This window comes from Trematosphaeria pertusa (genome assembly GCF_010094035.1).
Source record: "Trematosphaeria pertusa strain CBS 122368 unplaced genomic scaffold BU26scaffold_17, whole genome shotgun sequence".
NCBI lineage: Eukaryota > Fungi > Ascomycota > Dothideomycetes > Pleosporales > Trematosphaeriaceae > Trematosphaeria > Trematosphaeria pertusa.
This window is the reverse complement of record NW_022987228.1, coordinates 50,535-65,158: the sequence shown is the minus strand read 5'-3', so window position 1 is coordinate 65,158 and position 14,624 is coordinate 50,535. Positions and strand designations below refer to the sequence as shown.

At 53.5% G+C, this 14,624-nt stretch overlaps 7 protein-coding genes across 7 annotated transcripts; 5 read left to right on the top strand and 2 right to left on the bottom strand.

Annotated features, from left to right (window-relative positions):
• Positions 1–805: 805 nt before the first annotated feature.
• Positions 806–4,104, top strand: BU26DRAFT_569915 (uncharacterized protein; the record flags this gene model as incomplete). The annotated part of the gene is made up of 3 exons (XM_033833942.1): positions 806–1,891; positions 2,275–4,017; positions 4,069–4,104. The coding sequence occupies 3 exons, from the start codon at positions 806–808 to the stop codon at positions 4,102–4,104; spliced, it is 2,865 nt and encodes a 954-aa protein (XP_033678207.1).
• A 295-nt stretch (positions 4,105–4,399) lies between these two features.
• On the top strand, positions 4,400–6,531 carry BU26DRAFT_112775 (uncharacterized protein). The gene is made up of 2 exons (XM_033819423.1): positions 4,400–5,026; positions 5,189–6,531. The coding sequence occupies exons 1-2, from the start codon at positions 4,764–4,766 to the stop codon at positions 6,435–6,437; spliced, it is 1,512 nt and encodes a 503-aa protein (XP_033678206.1). The 5' UTR covers positions 4,400–4,763; the 3' UTR covers positions 6,438–6,531.
• A 66-nt stretch (positions 6,532–6,597) lies between these two features.
• On the bottom strand, positions 6,598–7,877 carry BU26DRAFT_523551 (retinol dehydrogenase 12). Its single transcript, XM_033830073.1, has one exon. The coding sequence runs from the start codon at positions 7,751–7,753 to the stop codon at positions 6,626–6,628; it is 1,128 nt and encodes a 375-aa protein (XP_033678205.1). The 5' UTR covers positions 7,754–7,877; the 3' UTR covers positions 6,598–6,625.
• A 220-nt stretch (positions 7,878–8,097) lies between these two features.
• On the top strand, positions 8,098–8,921 carry BU26DRAFT_569912 (uncharacterized protein; the record flags this gene model as incomplete). Its single annotated transcript, XM_033833941.1, has 3 exons — positions 8,098–8,124; positions 8,192–8,780; positions 8,845–8,921. 3 exons carry the CDS (start codon positions 8,098–8,100, stop codon positions 8,919–8,921), a joined length of 693 nt encoding a protein of 230 aa, XP_033678204.1.
• A 363-nt stretch (positions 8,922–9,284) lies between these two features.
• Positions 9,285–10,481, top strand: BU26DRAFT_112763 (uncharacterized protein). The gene is made up of 3 exons (XM_033819422.1): positions 9,285–9,700; positions 9,781–10,075; positions 10,275–10,481. The coding sequence occupies exons 1-2, from the start codon at positions 9,495–9,497 to the stop codon at positions 10,058–10,060; spliced, it is 486 nt and encodes a 161-aa protein (XP_033678203.1). The 5' UTR covers positions 9,285–9,494; the 3' UTR covers positions 10,061–10,075; positions 10,275–10,481.
• Positions 10,270–11,755, top strand: BU26DRAFT_112737 (uncharacterized protein). The gene has a single exon (XM_033819421.1). It carries the CDS (start codon positions 10,704–10,706, stop codon positions 11,616–11,618), a length of 915 nt encoding a protein of 304 aa, XP_033678202.1. The 5' UTR covers positions 10,270–10,703; the 3' UTR covers positions 11,619–11,755.
• Positions 11,756–14,001: 2,246 nt separating this feature from the next.
• On the bottom strand, positions 14,002–14,475 carry BU26DRAFT_404703 (uncharacterized protein; the record flags this gene model as incomplete). The annotated part of the gene is made up of 1 exon (XM_033822841.1): positions 14,002–14,475. A coding segment is annotated over one exon (474 nt), but the record flags the coding sequence as incomplete, so codon positions are not given.
• Between the last annotated feature and the right edge of the window lie 149 nt (positions 14,476–14,624).

The window sequence follows — 14,624 nt, the reverse complement described above, 5'->3', positions numbered from 1 at the left end:
ATGGTCCAGTGCTTGAATTGGAGCAGTCGGCAGACAAGGGCTGCGAGCTCTGCCGTCTATGGCGTGCTTACTTGATTTACGGCTCCGAACATGTGGCCCCAGAAGAGACGAGGAACTCCTCACCAGTCACCATCAGAAAAGCTAATAAAGGCGGATGGATCTTGAGCGGCACTCTTGAAGTTTCCTTTGAAGAGCGGAGCATTACAGGGAATGATGATGAGGAAGCAGGTACGACAACTATCTTCCTTCCTGCAAAAGCTCCTGGTGCTTTCGCGAACGACATAGGCGAAGTAGTGGCTTAGAAGGAGCTATAAGATCCTCTAGAGTCTGAACGTGCGCCCCAGCCTAGCTAAATGTCTCAGGAAATCGCCCTATACATCACGACGCGGCTGCTCCAGAAAACCTTCAGCAAGCATCGGCATGGATTGCTCAATGTATCAATTCTCACTCCAAATGTGGACCGAAGGGTTCCTTCAGGCGATCAAGTCAAATGCCTCTGCCTACTCGCGTCATTGATGTCGGCGATGATAGCAGGGAACCACGATTACACATTTCTTCTGAAGGCGAAATAGGAGAATACGTTTCGCTAAGCCACTGCTGGGGCAGGAGCCAGCATTCTTGCAAACTGTCCTATCAGACGCTTGAGCAGTGGCAAAGGAGTATTCCGCTTTCCATCCTACCGCGCAACTTTTATGAGGCCATCTTCATCACCCGCAAGCTCGGCCAACGATTCCTCTGGATAGACTCACTTTGCATCGTTCAACCAACACCGGGCGATGACCGTGATTAGCAGAAAGGAGGCAAGATGGGCGACATTTATGCGAACAGCGTATGCAACATTGCTGCCACCTGCTCACCGAACAGTGATGCTGGGTTTCTGTGGAAGCGATCCGGAGCTCAATTCCAAGTTCAGCCCTGTTGTATTAATGATGCCGTGACGAATCGCCACATTGTTCCGCCTTTACCTACGCTCTACGGTTCGCTGAGGACATCGCCGCTGAATCGTCGAGCATGGGTCTTGCAGGAGCGCCTGCTCTCCAGACGGGTTCTTCACTGGACATCGGAATGTCTTTTCTGGCAGTGTAATGAGCTTTGGGCCTCTGAGTGCGAGCCGGAGGGATTTGTCCTCCGAAGTGCCATAGATGAAACGGACCGCACAGACATCCTCAGCACCACCGATCATCACGCAGCCACCTGGAAGTGGGGTGACTTGGTGCAAGACTATGCTCAGTGCGGAATAACCAATCCAGTTGACAAGCTGCCAGCACTGGTGGGTCTGGCAAAGACCATTGCACAGAATACCGGTTATTGGTACTTTGCTGGGATATGGAGTCATCCGTCACCAAAGCCTGTGGACGAGCGTTTAGTCGGCGCACCAGAACTGAGCTTCGCTGCAGGGCTGATGTGGCAGAGCGATCCAACGATTAACAACAATCCAAAACGACCAAATGTCTACGTCGCCCCGTCCTGGTCATGGGCATCCGTCGTTGGCACTGTTCAATACCTCCAGAACGGCAATGCCAACGGCCATGGCCCCATGTCTTGCATGTTGGACCCCAGGTGGCGGACAAGGGTCGATGTACTCGGTGCTGAGACAGTGCCAGTGGCTGACGAGTTCGGTCAAGTGACATCTGGATTCATCGAGGTGGAAGCGTTCGTGCTAGATGGATTTCGGGCTATTCCACTTCCAAAGCCCGCATTTCCTAGTACGAGAAACAGGTTCGACGCTCCGTCGGGATCACAGTATCGTGCTCTGGTCAACGACCAGCGACCGACACTGGGAGAATTGGAGAGGTATGCGGACGGTGGGTATGATAGTGATGTATGCTTTGACACTATCGAAGAGGTTACGGACCAGAGCTTCAGTTGCGTGTTGATGAGTGAGAACACTGTAAAGATTGCTTCTGGGTCGAATTGGCGTTATAGTTGCCTGGCGGTAACGAGGAACGAGAAGGGCACCAATCATCAAAGGATCGGTTGGGCGTGGTTAGGGGACGGTTACACAGGGTGCTTCCGGCATTGTAAGAAGCAGGCGATAGTAGTCCGTTAGACACCAAGCGGCATTACACACATCTCGCCTAAGATGACCTCCACTTTCTATTCAAGCAGAAGGTTTCCTTATGTACTTGCCGATCATCATTGGTGGGAAAGGATAGTAGGCCACGAACGCACGGACCACTGAGCCCCTCGTTTAGGCACTCCATCGCTCTTACACTTCCTCCACCACCTTCGATTTGACAACCTGCCTTAGACTTATTCTAATCCCCATTCTAGAAGATCAGGGGCGAAGATTTAGCCTATCCTTACCAACTCGTCCTGCCACCGATGGCATCGTTTGCGGAATTGCCCTCGGAGCTGTGTCAGCAGGTCTTAGCCTATCTAACCCAACCCGACCTCTACTCCATCTCGCAAGTCTCCAGGTCCCTATACGACTTATCTATTTCTCTCCTCTATCGTCATGTCGATCTCCTCATTTCACCAGGAGATCGTGTTCTCCGAATCGACAAATTCCTCTTCAACTTGTTGAAGGACGAGAAGCGTGCTAAATACGTCAAAACGCTTCGCGTTGGCTTGTCACCGAAGGAAGGAACAAGAGGTGGCCCAAGATTACTTCCAGATGACCTCGAAACCCTGGCGCCTTTCGAACTCGAGAAAGTACTGGATGTCCTGGACCAAGAGCCTTTGGTTTCGACTGCTGAAAACTTACGCGAGGCTATCTCATCGCGGGACTATGGAGCGTACGCTGCATTACTGCTACTGACTCTCCCATCTCTATATCGCCTAGATATGGCAGATCATGAGGACTCAACGCTACGTCTTCTCCACAACGTCCTTCGCAAGCTCCCTAAGGAAACCGGGAGTCTCGGACGCCCGTCGCAGGTACTCAACGATCGCATATTGTCGATCAAAGAGGTCTCTTACAACTTTGATGGGAAGTCCGAGCTCCAATACCCAGGTAATCGGAGCTCCGTCAATCTGTGGGAAGTTTTGGATCTTCCCGGTGTCCAGAAAGTCGAATTCTTCGTTCCAGACGGAAAGGTGCTTAGAATTCTTGAACCCTTGGGACGCCATAATTTGGGGCATCCTCTGCCTGCGGGGCTTTCGCGGACTAACATCACTACGATGATCATAAGACACGCCAACTCTATCTCTCAGTGCCTAAGATCTCTCCTCGAGGGGACCCCTCATCTTCAGTCCCTGACGTGCGAGCTGTGGTGGGATCCCAACAAATGCATTCAAGCGGGGAATCGCGCTGCGTTTGGGAACAATCGACCGTGGATCCCCCTCAGCCAGTGGAGCGAGGACTTGAAGCTAGTCAAACACACTCTCAAAACACTTGTTCTAAGCGTGGAGTTTTGCAACTGCCAGGAGCTATTCTTCAAACAACCCGACCCGCGAAAACATATCACGGGCTATCTTGACCTCAGAGCGCTCGAAACCCTGCATACTCTAGAGGTTCCTGTTCCCTTCATTAGCGGTGACCCTGACTTCTCCATCGCTGTGAGCTTTGAACCTTGCCTTCCGCTTAGTCTCCGCCACCTGACTCTACGGACCGACCTGTCTCGCGCACAGTTCCCCTTCCCTTTCGATACGTCGATCCTGCCCCAGGGACTTTCGTTCAAAGATTCTATGGAGGAGTCGAATTATCTAATGACCGCTAGGATGGACATCGCCTACCTGTTTCAGACCTGCCTGTTCCTGCTCGACCAGCTCTACCATTTACAATCAATCACTGTGTGGCAGCCTCCCGACCGTACGCTGAACTGGTTTGATGGCCAATTGGATGACTTCGCCATTACGTGCAGAAACAAAGCCGTGGCGGCGAAGGTGCTATATCCTCTCATGTTTCGGTGGAAGGCAGCCGAGTATTGGGATTTGGTTGAAGAAGTAACGCTGTTCGATCCGGCGCACCCAGAGAGCGGACGTTTTAAACAACTGTTCCGGGGAGAGAGGGCTGGGAGTGTGCCGCTGGGCTTGGCTACCCAATACCACTTGGGCGAATTCCACAACAAACATGTCCGCAGGCATTGGTGAAACCAGCTGTCAAGGCAGCTAAAGTGCGAATAGCTGATGACGGCTGGTCTACCCGGTATCTCCGCCTGAGCAAGCCCGCATTCGACGATCGCGATATGGGAACTGTTCCAATGCCATGGTTAGCTGCTACCGATGTCGACGATAATCGACTTCCTCTTCGAATGCGCAAACGCGCTAACGTTAACGATGTCCTCCGATATCATGATGACTAGTGGCATTACATACCTCAGCCGCGCCGATCACTTTTGGCCCCAGCCTCGGTTTCTTGGGGACTGTATCTCCACTTGTAGGTTCGTGGCACATACCAAAACGGCGCGTCGGCGGGCTCCTCCGATTGTAGAGACATGCAGAAAGCTCCAGGTTACCCTATCACCCCATTGGAGGTCCTAAAGAAAGTCATAAAAGAATCGAAAAATCGGTTCTGCGTGGTCGGAGCAAAGTCAATATCGGGTTAATCTCACTCCGGTTAAGCGCACCTGGTCCTTGTAAGCTTCCGTCTTAAGGCAACGGCGCGGCGGCTAAAGCATGTGACGGGTGAAGTTCACTCAACTCGTCAGTTATCTCACCTTCCTTTCTTCACTTGAGACCCCAATTTCAATACACAGCCCAGTAACGGAAGGCGCCAGTTGTGGTCAACTACATTTCCGTTCAGATTCACAGAGGATATATCAGAGTTCCACGTCTTTGCTTTTCGAACATCGCCAGCCCTTTTTACGACCCGCCTTGATATGGCGCATTTCTCCGATTTACCGGTCGATATACTCTTCGTCATCCTGAACTACCTGAATAGAAGGGATTACGACGCACTCGTACGAGTATCCAAGTCGCTCAACAAGGAAGCGATACCTTATCTGTATCGCGACATCAAATTCGAGGCCACGAAATCCCGCGAATGTGCGCGGAAGCTCGCTTTCCTCCTTCGAACTCTGCTCGAACATCCTCAACTCGCCTCCCATGTCACTACCTTCAAACTGCGCGGTCCGCTTCCCTGGTACGTACAGCACCGGACACAGTCCTGCACGTCTCTGTTTCGTATCCGGTAGCCATTCATGAAGGCATTCAGAAAGAAAGAAAAAAAGGCTAGATGTTGAGGCACTGGCTCTTCCTCTTCGTCTATTTTAATTCTCAGGGCATATGCTAATGTGTGCCGCAGCTGGACCAAATATAATCCTTGGCCGGAGGAAGCGAGGCGTACATCCGCCGTGAACCTCTGGGGACTCGAGGGCTGCACAACGCTTTCCAAAGCCCAAAAGATCTTCGCGTCCAACCTCTTCTATCAGCTTGTTGACGAGAGCATGCACAAGTCACAAGAGCAGTTCAAGGGCCGCAACAAGGACGCCTTGGTCATGTTAGTACTAACACGCTGTACCGGACTGGCGAAATTGGATCTCGGAGACGGATTCTTGATGTATTCGCTCTTTCTTCCGCAGATTATGAAGCGAGCAGACCGTCTTTTTCCTAAGCTCAGCCACGTCGTTCTTGGTGATAAGAGACCGGACCCAGAAAACGGAGTTTCGTACATGGATCTCGACCTCATTCGGCCGATCTTTTACTCGTCGACGGTGAACAGGTTTGAATACACGATGTCTCAGCCTTGGCAACTACGTTGGGATCGACCCGAAGCTCCCCGTAGTGACAACCTCACAATGATCCGCATGTTTCGGACGAACATCAACAGGGGAACACTTGATCAGCTTCTTTCAGCGACACCAAATCTCAAGTGGTTCACCCACGAACATGAGATTTTGTTCAACGCCAATACGCCGGGAGCGCCTCCCTTGTCTCCATATCTCAATCTCGACGGGCTGAACATTGCTCTTGCGAACCTGAAGAACACTCTTGAAGAGTGCAAATTGACTCTTGGTCTGGTCCCGGGTTCTCTGTCTCCGAGCGAGATCCTCTATCAAAACCTCCAGTTTCCAGCTATTCAGGGAACCCTTACCATTTTGAAAGAGATGAGGAGTCTAACTCGGGTTGAGGTACCGATGGTCATGTTTCTGGGCTGGTTTTCCGATTTCGCGGCTCACTTGGAGGAAGTGCTCCCACCGAGCATTCAAGAGCTTACCTTGCGCGACGACTTCGTGGCTTACTGTCCGTGGGCAGTAGGGTTTAACTGCAATAAGAAGGTTGGACGGATTGGAGAGTACCTTGAGCAGAGAGCTGCCTACGCCCCACAGCTGCATACTTTCAAGATCAGATTATCGACAGCGGCGAAGAACGATACTTGGTTGCTGGATGCAGTCAAGGATCTCGGGGCGCCAATTGGCGGGAGAGGCGTTTCGTACTGGGTTGTGCCGGAAAAGAGAGCAGAAGTATATTGCTGGCGCTTCGGAAAGGACGACGGGACCTGGGAGGCATTGAGGAAGGATAGTATCATACCCGGTATGTTTCCTTCCACTTAGCGGCTCTACTGATCACTTTCTCGCTTGTTCTTCTGGACGAGTACACGATGTCACGAACTTCTCGCGGCGCATATTAGCGCTTCGAAACATAATAATGGGGACGGCATTTCTTGAGAAAAACCTAGGCGGTACACGAATATTCCATTTCTATTAATTAATCTTCGGTAATGTCTACCCAATCTATCATTCTAGTATTCTTCGAACGGACAGCCTTCCTGTGCTGCTTTCGTCTTCTCCTTCACGATCTTCCAGGTGAGATCCATCAGCTTCTCTCCAAGCTCATTATCATTCGCCTGCGGGCTGCCTTGCTCTACTATCGCCGGCGGGCAGAGATATAGATCGCTCTTCTCCGCCGCGGTTGCATACATTGTGGAAACCGCTCCTTCGAACTGGTCCTTTTTGAAAGGCGCCAGCCCATGGCTCATCAAATATCCGCCAAGAGGATATGGTTCTTTTATATGCTCGGAAGACTGCCGCGTCTCGACGATGCCCGGATGCGTGGCGTTTGCGAGGATATTCGGCTCCTGCGAGGTCAGGTGTCGGTTGAGGTACTTCGCGTATAGGATGGAGGCGAGCTTGGTGCGGCCGTACTGTGCCATCGGGCCGTAGTCCTTGTTCAGCTCTTCTAGGCTTTCGAATTTGGTCTCTTTCGGCGCGTTCTGGTGCGCGTTAGACCCGAGATTGACGATCCGGACCTTGTCGCCCTTCTTCGCCGTTTCTTTCAGCAGCGGGAGCAGATGGCTTGTCAGCACCACATGGCCATTGTGGTTGGTAGCCATGTGCAAGTCCACGCCGTTCTTCGCCAGCTGCGCCGTCATGATTCCCCTTGCGGCGTTGTTGATCAGGATGTCCAGCCTATCCGTCCTCTTCGCGATCTCGAACGCCGTCTTGCCCGCAGCCTCCCAGTCACTCAAATCGCACTGCATCCACTCGACTTTGTTTGCGGCGGTTTCGCCCATCTCGCTTTTGATGGCATTGATCGCGTCTGAGACGATGTCTTCAGCTTTCGAGAGGACAAAGAGCTTGGAGATGTTGTGCGTAAGGAGAGTATGTGTGCAACCATACCCGATGCCTTCGGAGCCGCCAGTCACGACGGCGACCTTGCCAGAAAGATCGGGGACTTGCTCGAGGGAGAGTTGGGAGTCTTTCGGTGTGAGTGCGTTACCAGGGACGACTTGGCCGAGGTTTTCGGCGACGGTGTTCTTGACGGATTGCATGCTGATGTTGCAACGGAGTTTGACGCTAAGCTGGGGCGTTGGTCTTTTGGAAATATGGTATGCTGAGGCTTTTAGAAGCTTCAAAGAGGTTTGCTTCATGGAGGGAAGGGAGGAACGCAGGGGTTCGGGTATCTATGAGATTTCCCGCTCGAGGCAGATCTTATGCGAGATCTGTGTTCCATCATGACGGTTAGAAGAAAAAGGTTCCATCCAATGGCTTTTGCTCTTGATGTCAAGAACGATTGCTTGTCGACGCGATGACGCGCTGATGTTTGGCGAGATGTGGCGACTGAAAGGGATTAGCGCCTTTCCCTATCGATAAAGCTAGCCCCGGATTTCAACATCGCATGCTCGCTGGTGACAGCTGCCCACTTCAAGCTGTCGCCGTTGATATGGGCGGTTAGAGTCCGATGGTGATGGAAGCACCATTGCCGGGCACAACCATGGCGGACCGGAACGGCTCAAACCAGGTACGCATTATCCCTCTTTCTCGTCGCTATCAACAAACCCTCCATCTCGAGCTCAACCCACAACCAGGATATTCTACTGCCCCCTATGATGACCCAGAACTCAATGTGGGGCACGAACGCCGCTGCAAGACGGGCGAGCGCAGAGCTGCCTTTCGCACAGCCCCGCCGCTCCTCGACCACGACCTCTCTCCCCCCCGATGTCGCCTACTCACGCAAGACCCGCATAAACCGCGATATACTCTCGTTCTTCCAGAGCCCGCACCCCCCGAACAGCACTGGCCCGCCCTGTGTTAGGGGCATCGGTGTTTACACCCATGCTGAAGTCACAGCGCCGGCTCAGAAACCACTCTACCCGCACCAGCGCTTCGCAGCCCCGGAAACGAAGACTGGGTTTTTACCCGCCGGTGGACCGTCCAGGACGGAGCGGAGGAGAGCTATGGTGGGTGATCTACCGGACGAGGTCAGGCAGGTGTATGGGGAACTGAAGAGGGCGCTTGATGATGAGGAGAAGTATGCGGCCACACATGCGGGGTATGACCCCAGAGAGCGGTTTGACGTGTTGGGCGTGCCGGAGGATGGTGTGAAAGGCAGAAATGCAGATGGAGATACAGATATGGGCGGTATGGACGGAAAATCGAGCCTAGTTGAGGGAAGAGGTAAAGAGAAAGGGAAGGAAGAGCAGAGGTGGAAAGGGGTTAGGGCTACTGCGAATGGTGGAAGAAGGCCTACATGGGGAGGGCAGGGTGGAGGAGCGAGGAGGCAGTCTGCTTCCAGTGCAGGCAGAGAAGGAGCTGTGAGACGGCATTCTACTTCGGGGGCAAGCGGGGATGTGGTCATGGGAGGTACGGAGCCTGCAACTGGAGCGAGTAAGAGTACTACTATGCCAACGACTGCAGGAGTAAGAACGACGTATGATGCGAGCCGGGATCCGCGGAGGCGAGGAAGATAGGGAATCTGCGAGTCAAAGAGGGAGGAACGTAGCGCCACTAGGATATGGAGCATATCGGCGTTCATAAATCTAGGAAGATACCCCTATATCGATACCCATCTACCTATAGAGGAGGAAGGCTTTCCCAGTAGTGCCTATCAAACCGGCCGGTCATGCCCTTCACTGAGCTATCTGCCGAACTCGGAAGAGGCCGGTTTCGTGGTCTCAGGGCCCAAACAGAGCTATCCAAACTCCACGCCTGTCGGTCATTCCTCCTCACCCTAAGGCCTTATAGATCCGGCACGTCGAACCACTATCTCTACATTAGCTCCAACCCGACTCCGTTTATCCGACGAGTTCAGCCTACCTGGCCCTTACACGCCGACGCCCCAGAGCAATCTGCTTTGAGTTCCTCGTCTACCAATCCGCACATCTCCTCACAATGCCTGCCCATCATCAGCATGCGGCCCTCTTGCGGCTCCAAGGCCTTCAAGATCGCAATTACACTTTGACATCCGGCACGGTCTTTGGTGCCTTGGTAGGGATCTTCCGCCGCCCACTGCCGTCGAACTCATACTCGTCTGGGCCGAATAGCTCCCTGTGGTACCGGAGGGTGTGCCCAGCGGTCGTGTTGGAGTACTTCTTCAGGTAGGTTAGGTCCTGTTCTACGTCAGTATCGAACATGCTCCTCATTATTAAAGATTCGTGCTGATTTACTTGGCCACAAGCACCTGGTCCGATCTCGGCGACGCATCGATCCGTGATGACGAGCGTGGTGTTGAGGGCACGTGCGGGGAGGTAGCTGAAGACGAGGGAGTAGCCGCGATGGGTGGAAGAGGAGCAGCCGCAGATGGAGCGGGCGATTATGTCGGCGGCGGACAGGATGCTGAGAGAGAGCAAGACGAGGAGGGAGAGGAGACGCATTGTAGCTTCCTTAGAGATGGCAATGTCTACATCACGAGCCCGCAGCTGCCACCGGTCTCTCGGGTAATCTTGCCGTCGTGGTGAAAAGGGCAGGAGCAGGTGCGTCTCACCTGACCGCGCTAAGTCGCAAACACCCACAAAGCGCAACTGCGCCTGCCCGCAAACCATCAACAATACACTCACTCGCGCGTCCTCCGCCATTTTGCTTCGACGAGATGGCAGAGGAAATGGACGCGTCTGGCAACAACGGTACGTCCGGTAATCTCGGCGAGAGGTGTTTGTACTAACGCGTGCGCAGGTCGACAAGACCTTATGGGTCTGAGGTTTGTGCCGGAGCGGTACCTCCCTCCAAAGCGATTCGTCGACCAGACGGATATTTCTGCCATGCCAGGGAACGCGGCGTGTTGTGTGCCGAAATTGTTTGACCGAAGCAAGGTTTTCAACTGTCTTCGGTGCGGTAATCCTCGCGGCCCCGCCCATAGGAGGTGGGAGAATTGCACGCACAAGTGTCGCATTTGTGGCGACGAGTCTGAAGAGGGAGCGCATCATGGGGAGGTATGACAACTCACTCCTACTGATTGTAGCTGACTTCACTGTGTAGCTGTGCCCCGACGCGTACCTCAGCATTGCAGCTTACAAGAAGAAGCTGAACAGCGATGAACTGCCAGACGGCGTTCAGTTTCGACCTACTCCGAGAGAGTGCGAGATTCTCGTAAACAGGTTTGGAATGAAAGAGTTCCGGAACTTCCCGCCTGAAGACATGAAGGCGACGATGCATGCACCTGCGGGTACTGAGGCGTATAAGCCGTTTATGACGAGGCATCTTCGGGATGAACGTAGAAGGCTAACAGAGAGGCGTCCTAGGGCACCTTCGCTTGACGACCGTGGCAGATCCGCGGACCGCGCACCAGAGCGTCAGGGGCAGCGGTCCCCTGCCTACATTGAGCGATCTCATAACACTGATCGATCTTATAGTGTTTACTCGAGGAGTCTGATTCGGAATCCTGATGACTACAGCGACCGTCGGAACTCTGGCGATGATTACTGGAAGCAGCGTGCGCTCGATGCTGAAGATGAAGTCGAGGAGCTCAAGGACAAGCTCGCTGAGACTGAGGGACAGCTTCGTCGCTCACGTCTGAGGATTGAGCAGCTCCAGGCCAAAACTCAAAGCCAAGAGTTTGAAATCAACCAGCTGGTGGGCCTTGGTCCGAACCTGTCCCCGTTCTCCACGCAAGGCGACCAGCCTAGAATGTACTCATTTCAGGGTGGCTATTCAGCGACGTTTGATCGCAGCGATCAGCGTAATCTCCTGCGCGGTCACTATAGTGGCCGAGACGACTCTCCCCGCGGTCACCATCGTGGCCGAGACAAATCTCCGCGGTCCCCTTCCACGGGCCGAAACGGCGCTCCTGCACGCGCTGCTAGTCTTCGCCGACTACGCGGTCCTGGCAAGGACGGCCGGGCAGCACCGTCGCTTGCCAGCCGCATTACTCGAGAGGTCGACCCCGTGCTGGAGAGGAAGAAGGAGGAGTTGGCCAGCAAAAAGAGAAAGCTGGAGGAGCTGTGCGCTGCCAATGCGGCGAGGGATGCTAAACTCCGCGAGCTCAAGGAGGCTCGCAACTGTCGACGTGGGGGCGGTTAGCATTCCTGAAGGCTGGCAGAGCGTGCTCTGTCGGAAACGCATACACATCTGGCACTGGCAGAACAGTTCTGTCGGTGATAGGTCCTGCACTGACAAGACGCTTTCTGTTAGTGATAACTTATGTAGAATTATATAATTCCATCTCCATATGCTCTTCCTTCATCAACTGCACGTGAGCAGGTTGTCGCTACGTGCATTAATCTCTAAAGGCTCTAAAGGAAACGTCTTGTAACGGGTCAGACGTCACGCAGCTCATATCCTTGCGGTCAGAGACGGAGGGAGTTCTTGTCAGCCGAGAAGCCACATCCCAACCGCGGTCTCGTGTCTCGATTCAAGCTAGTACGTGGTATGTAGCGGCTGAGAGACTACAGAACTAAGTAAACACTCCTCACGCCGCCATGTCATGCCTTGCTCGGAATACTATACTCTTCGCAGGACAGAGGTCGGCGATTTCGAAAGCAGGCGATCAACCAAAGCCGTCTGCCTTTGCCGGACCGCATCTGGACGTCAGAAAAAGCCCATACCAGATATGTATTTGCATGAGAGTTTTGCTGAAGTTCGACAAATCCACTGTTCCGTCCAGTAGTGATGTCGGTTGGATAGAAAATGGGCTTGCGAGAGAGGCTTGTGGGAGCGGTTCTCAGCCTGAAACCCTATGAGATCATCGTGGTAGGATGCCGGTTCAATCTATGCGGCGATCCACCATTGCAAGTGCCACCTGTTGGAGTTGTTGTGTATCAGGCTGAGGGACAAATGACGTCGGCGCTGGAAGTAGGAGAGTTCTTACCGCTTCAGAAGGTAGGCGGATTTGTCTTGGATGGATCATCACATGTTAGCTTGAGCGGCGCGGTTTGCTCAAGGTTGGGCTTGAGCTTGTGTTGTGTTATGTGCGGGGAACGATCGGGGGCGGCGGTGAATGTGTAAGTCCCCATTTGGTTTAGCGTGGCTGCAAGCCGGGGTTGGGAACCCTTGCATAGGGAGTAAGACAACGCCAACGCTGGGAGGAACACGACCTGGAGACCACGGAGCGTGAGGAGAGATTGTTCAAAGGATCAAATCTACATGGGAAATGTATGTACAGTTCTATAGACAATATATGCACAACGGAAAAGAGGAAGGAAGGGATCCCAACAACGCCGTCGCTAATCCAACGCTAATCCAGAAAATCGACTTTTGAGCGAGTGAACGAACCCCGAAGGCATATACTCGAATATGCCTGCATAGGTATCTAAGCGAGCAGAGACCCAAAGGCCGGTCGCCGACTGACCGCCTCTTAGACCTACATGACCGAAGGAATATCGATTGGCTGGCCAACAAGAGATACTCGGGGTTGAAAGTGCAAGCATCTTGCATATTCTGAGAAGCGTGCGTGTAAGGCTGCAAGCGATCGATAGACAGGTCGCGCCGCATAGGCGCGCCAATGAAAATGAGTTGGTGGCACCCGCATTCCTCGTTCCTATCTGCATTTCACATGCAGCTCCTCCGATGCGGGAACCAACATCCTCAGGGAACCCGTATCAAGCACTCAATCCTGCAATATGCGCAACTGGTTCCCATGGAAGGATATCCTGCTCGCCCTTGCCATACGCCCCGTCAGTGCCATGATAATCTCATCCCCCGAAGCTGAACTCTTATCGCTCTTATCGTTGAAGGATTCAGTGTCACCTTCCGCTGAATGGTCATCGGATTCGTACTCCTCGCCGTCTGACAGGCACGAATGCAGTGGTGCCTCCCATTCGTCTTCCGAGAGGGCGGAGTGCAAAACGGAGCCGCGATTTTCGTGGTTTTGATAGGTTGGAGTGCCTTGCGGCGTAGGGGGTAGGCTGAAGCCTTGCGGCGTTTTAGTGAGGATAGGGAAGGGGAAGGAACGGACAGTTGATGGAGCGGGTTCGTCGTCGGGAGGTGAGGACGGGTGGAGAAGCGTGCTGTTCTTGCGATACGTGAGCTTTGGTTGGATGGGGTGTGCAGGCATGGAAGTAGAGGGTTGTTGAGAAGTGATGGGTGCCGGCAAAGAGAAGGTGAAGGCGAAGGGCTTTGGCTCTTCCACGTCCGTATTTGGCTCTAGCGTCGGTGTCGAAGGATGTAGAAGTGTAGAGCCTTGCCGTTCCGGTGGCGGGGGCCGTTGCGGAGGCGTAGATGGCGGAGTGAGCTCTGCCAAGGGGAACGAGCAAGTGTTCTGAAGGTCTTCTGTCTCCGGTGGTGGGGAAGGATGAAGAAGCGTAGAGTCCTTGCGTCTTGGAGATGGTTTTCGTATTGTAGGTGGCATGGAGCGCTGAAGCAAACCAAGCTCCTCCGGAGACCACTGAGTACGAGACGAATGGCTGTCTTCGTCAAATTTTGAGAGAGTAGAGTCGATAGATTCGCGACGGTGGAAATAGGACGTCTCCGCATTGAGGTCACGCTTGAGATTTGGTCTCCAGCTGGGCCTACGACTGGGCGATCTGTGTCTGCTCGACGAACGCTGCCTTGGAGCAGGCCTCCACCTTTTCGTTGGAAGTATGGATGACCTTGGTGACAAGGCCGACTCGTCATCGCCGTCCTCATCCTCTTCGTGTATGACATCGCTCTGATATCCTGAGTCGTAGGGCTCATTGTGTTCGTCCTTCTCCTCCTCGTCTACCTCAGGAATCACCGGGCTTCCATTGCCCCGCTCAGCCACGCCACCTCTTCGAGCAAAGTACCTGGGGCCACCGCAGTTGAAACATAGCTTTCTCGTCAAGATTGGTCGAGCAGCTTGTCGAATCCGAGAGCATGGCTTGAGGCCATCGCGCCTAGACCGCGGCGCGTCGATACAATGCTGCCAAATAGCGACCGTGTGAGTGCATGGGATATGGTCGACAGGAAGGATGATGCACATTGGGATAATCGAAGGCGATCAATGGCTCCTGTAGCCAGGTATAAGGAGCTGATTTCGAAATGTCGTTAAGTTGGTCGTACGTCGGTCAAGGGTTCGCTTGATTAATTAATGTGCTAGAGGCTGACCGACGGTCTGGGCGACCGCAGTGG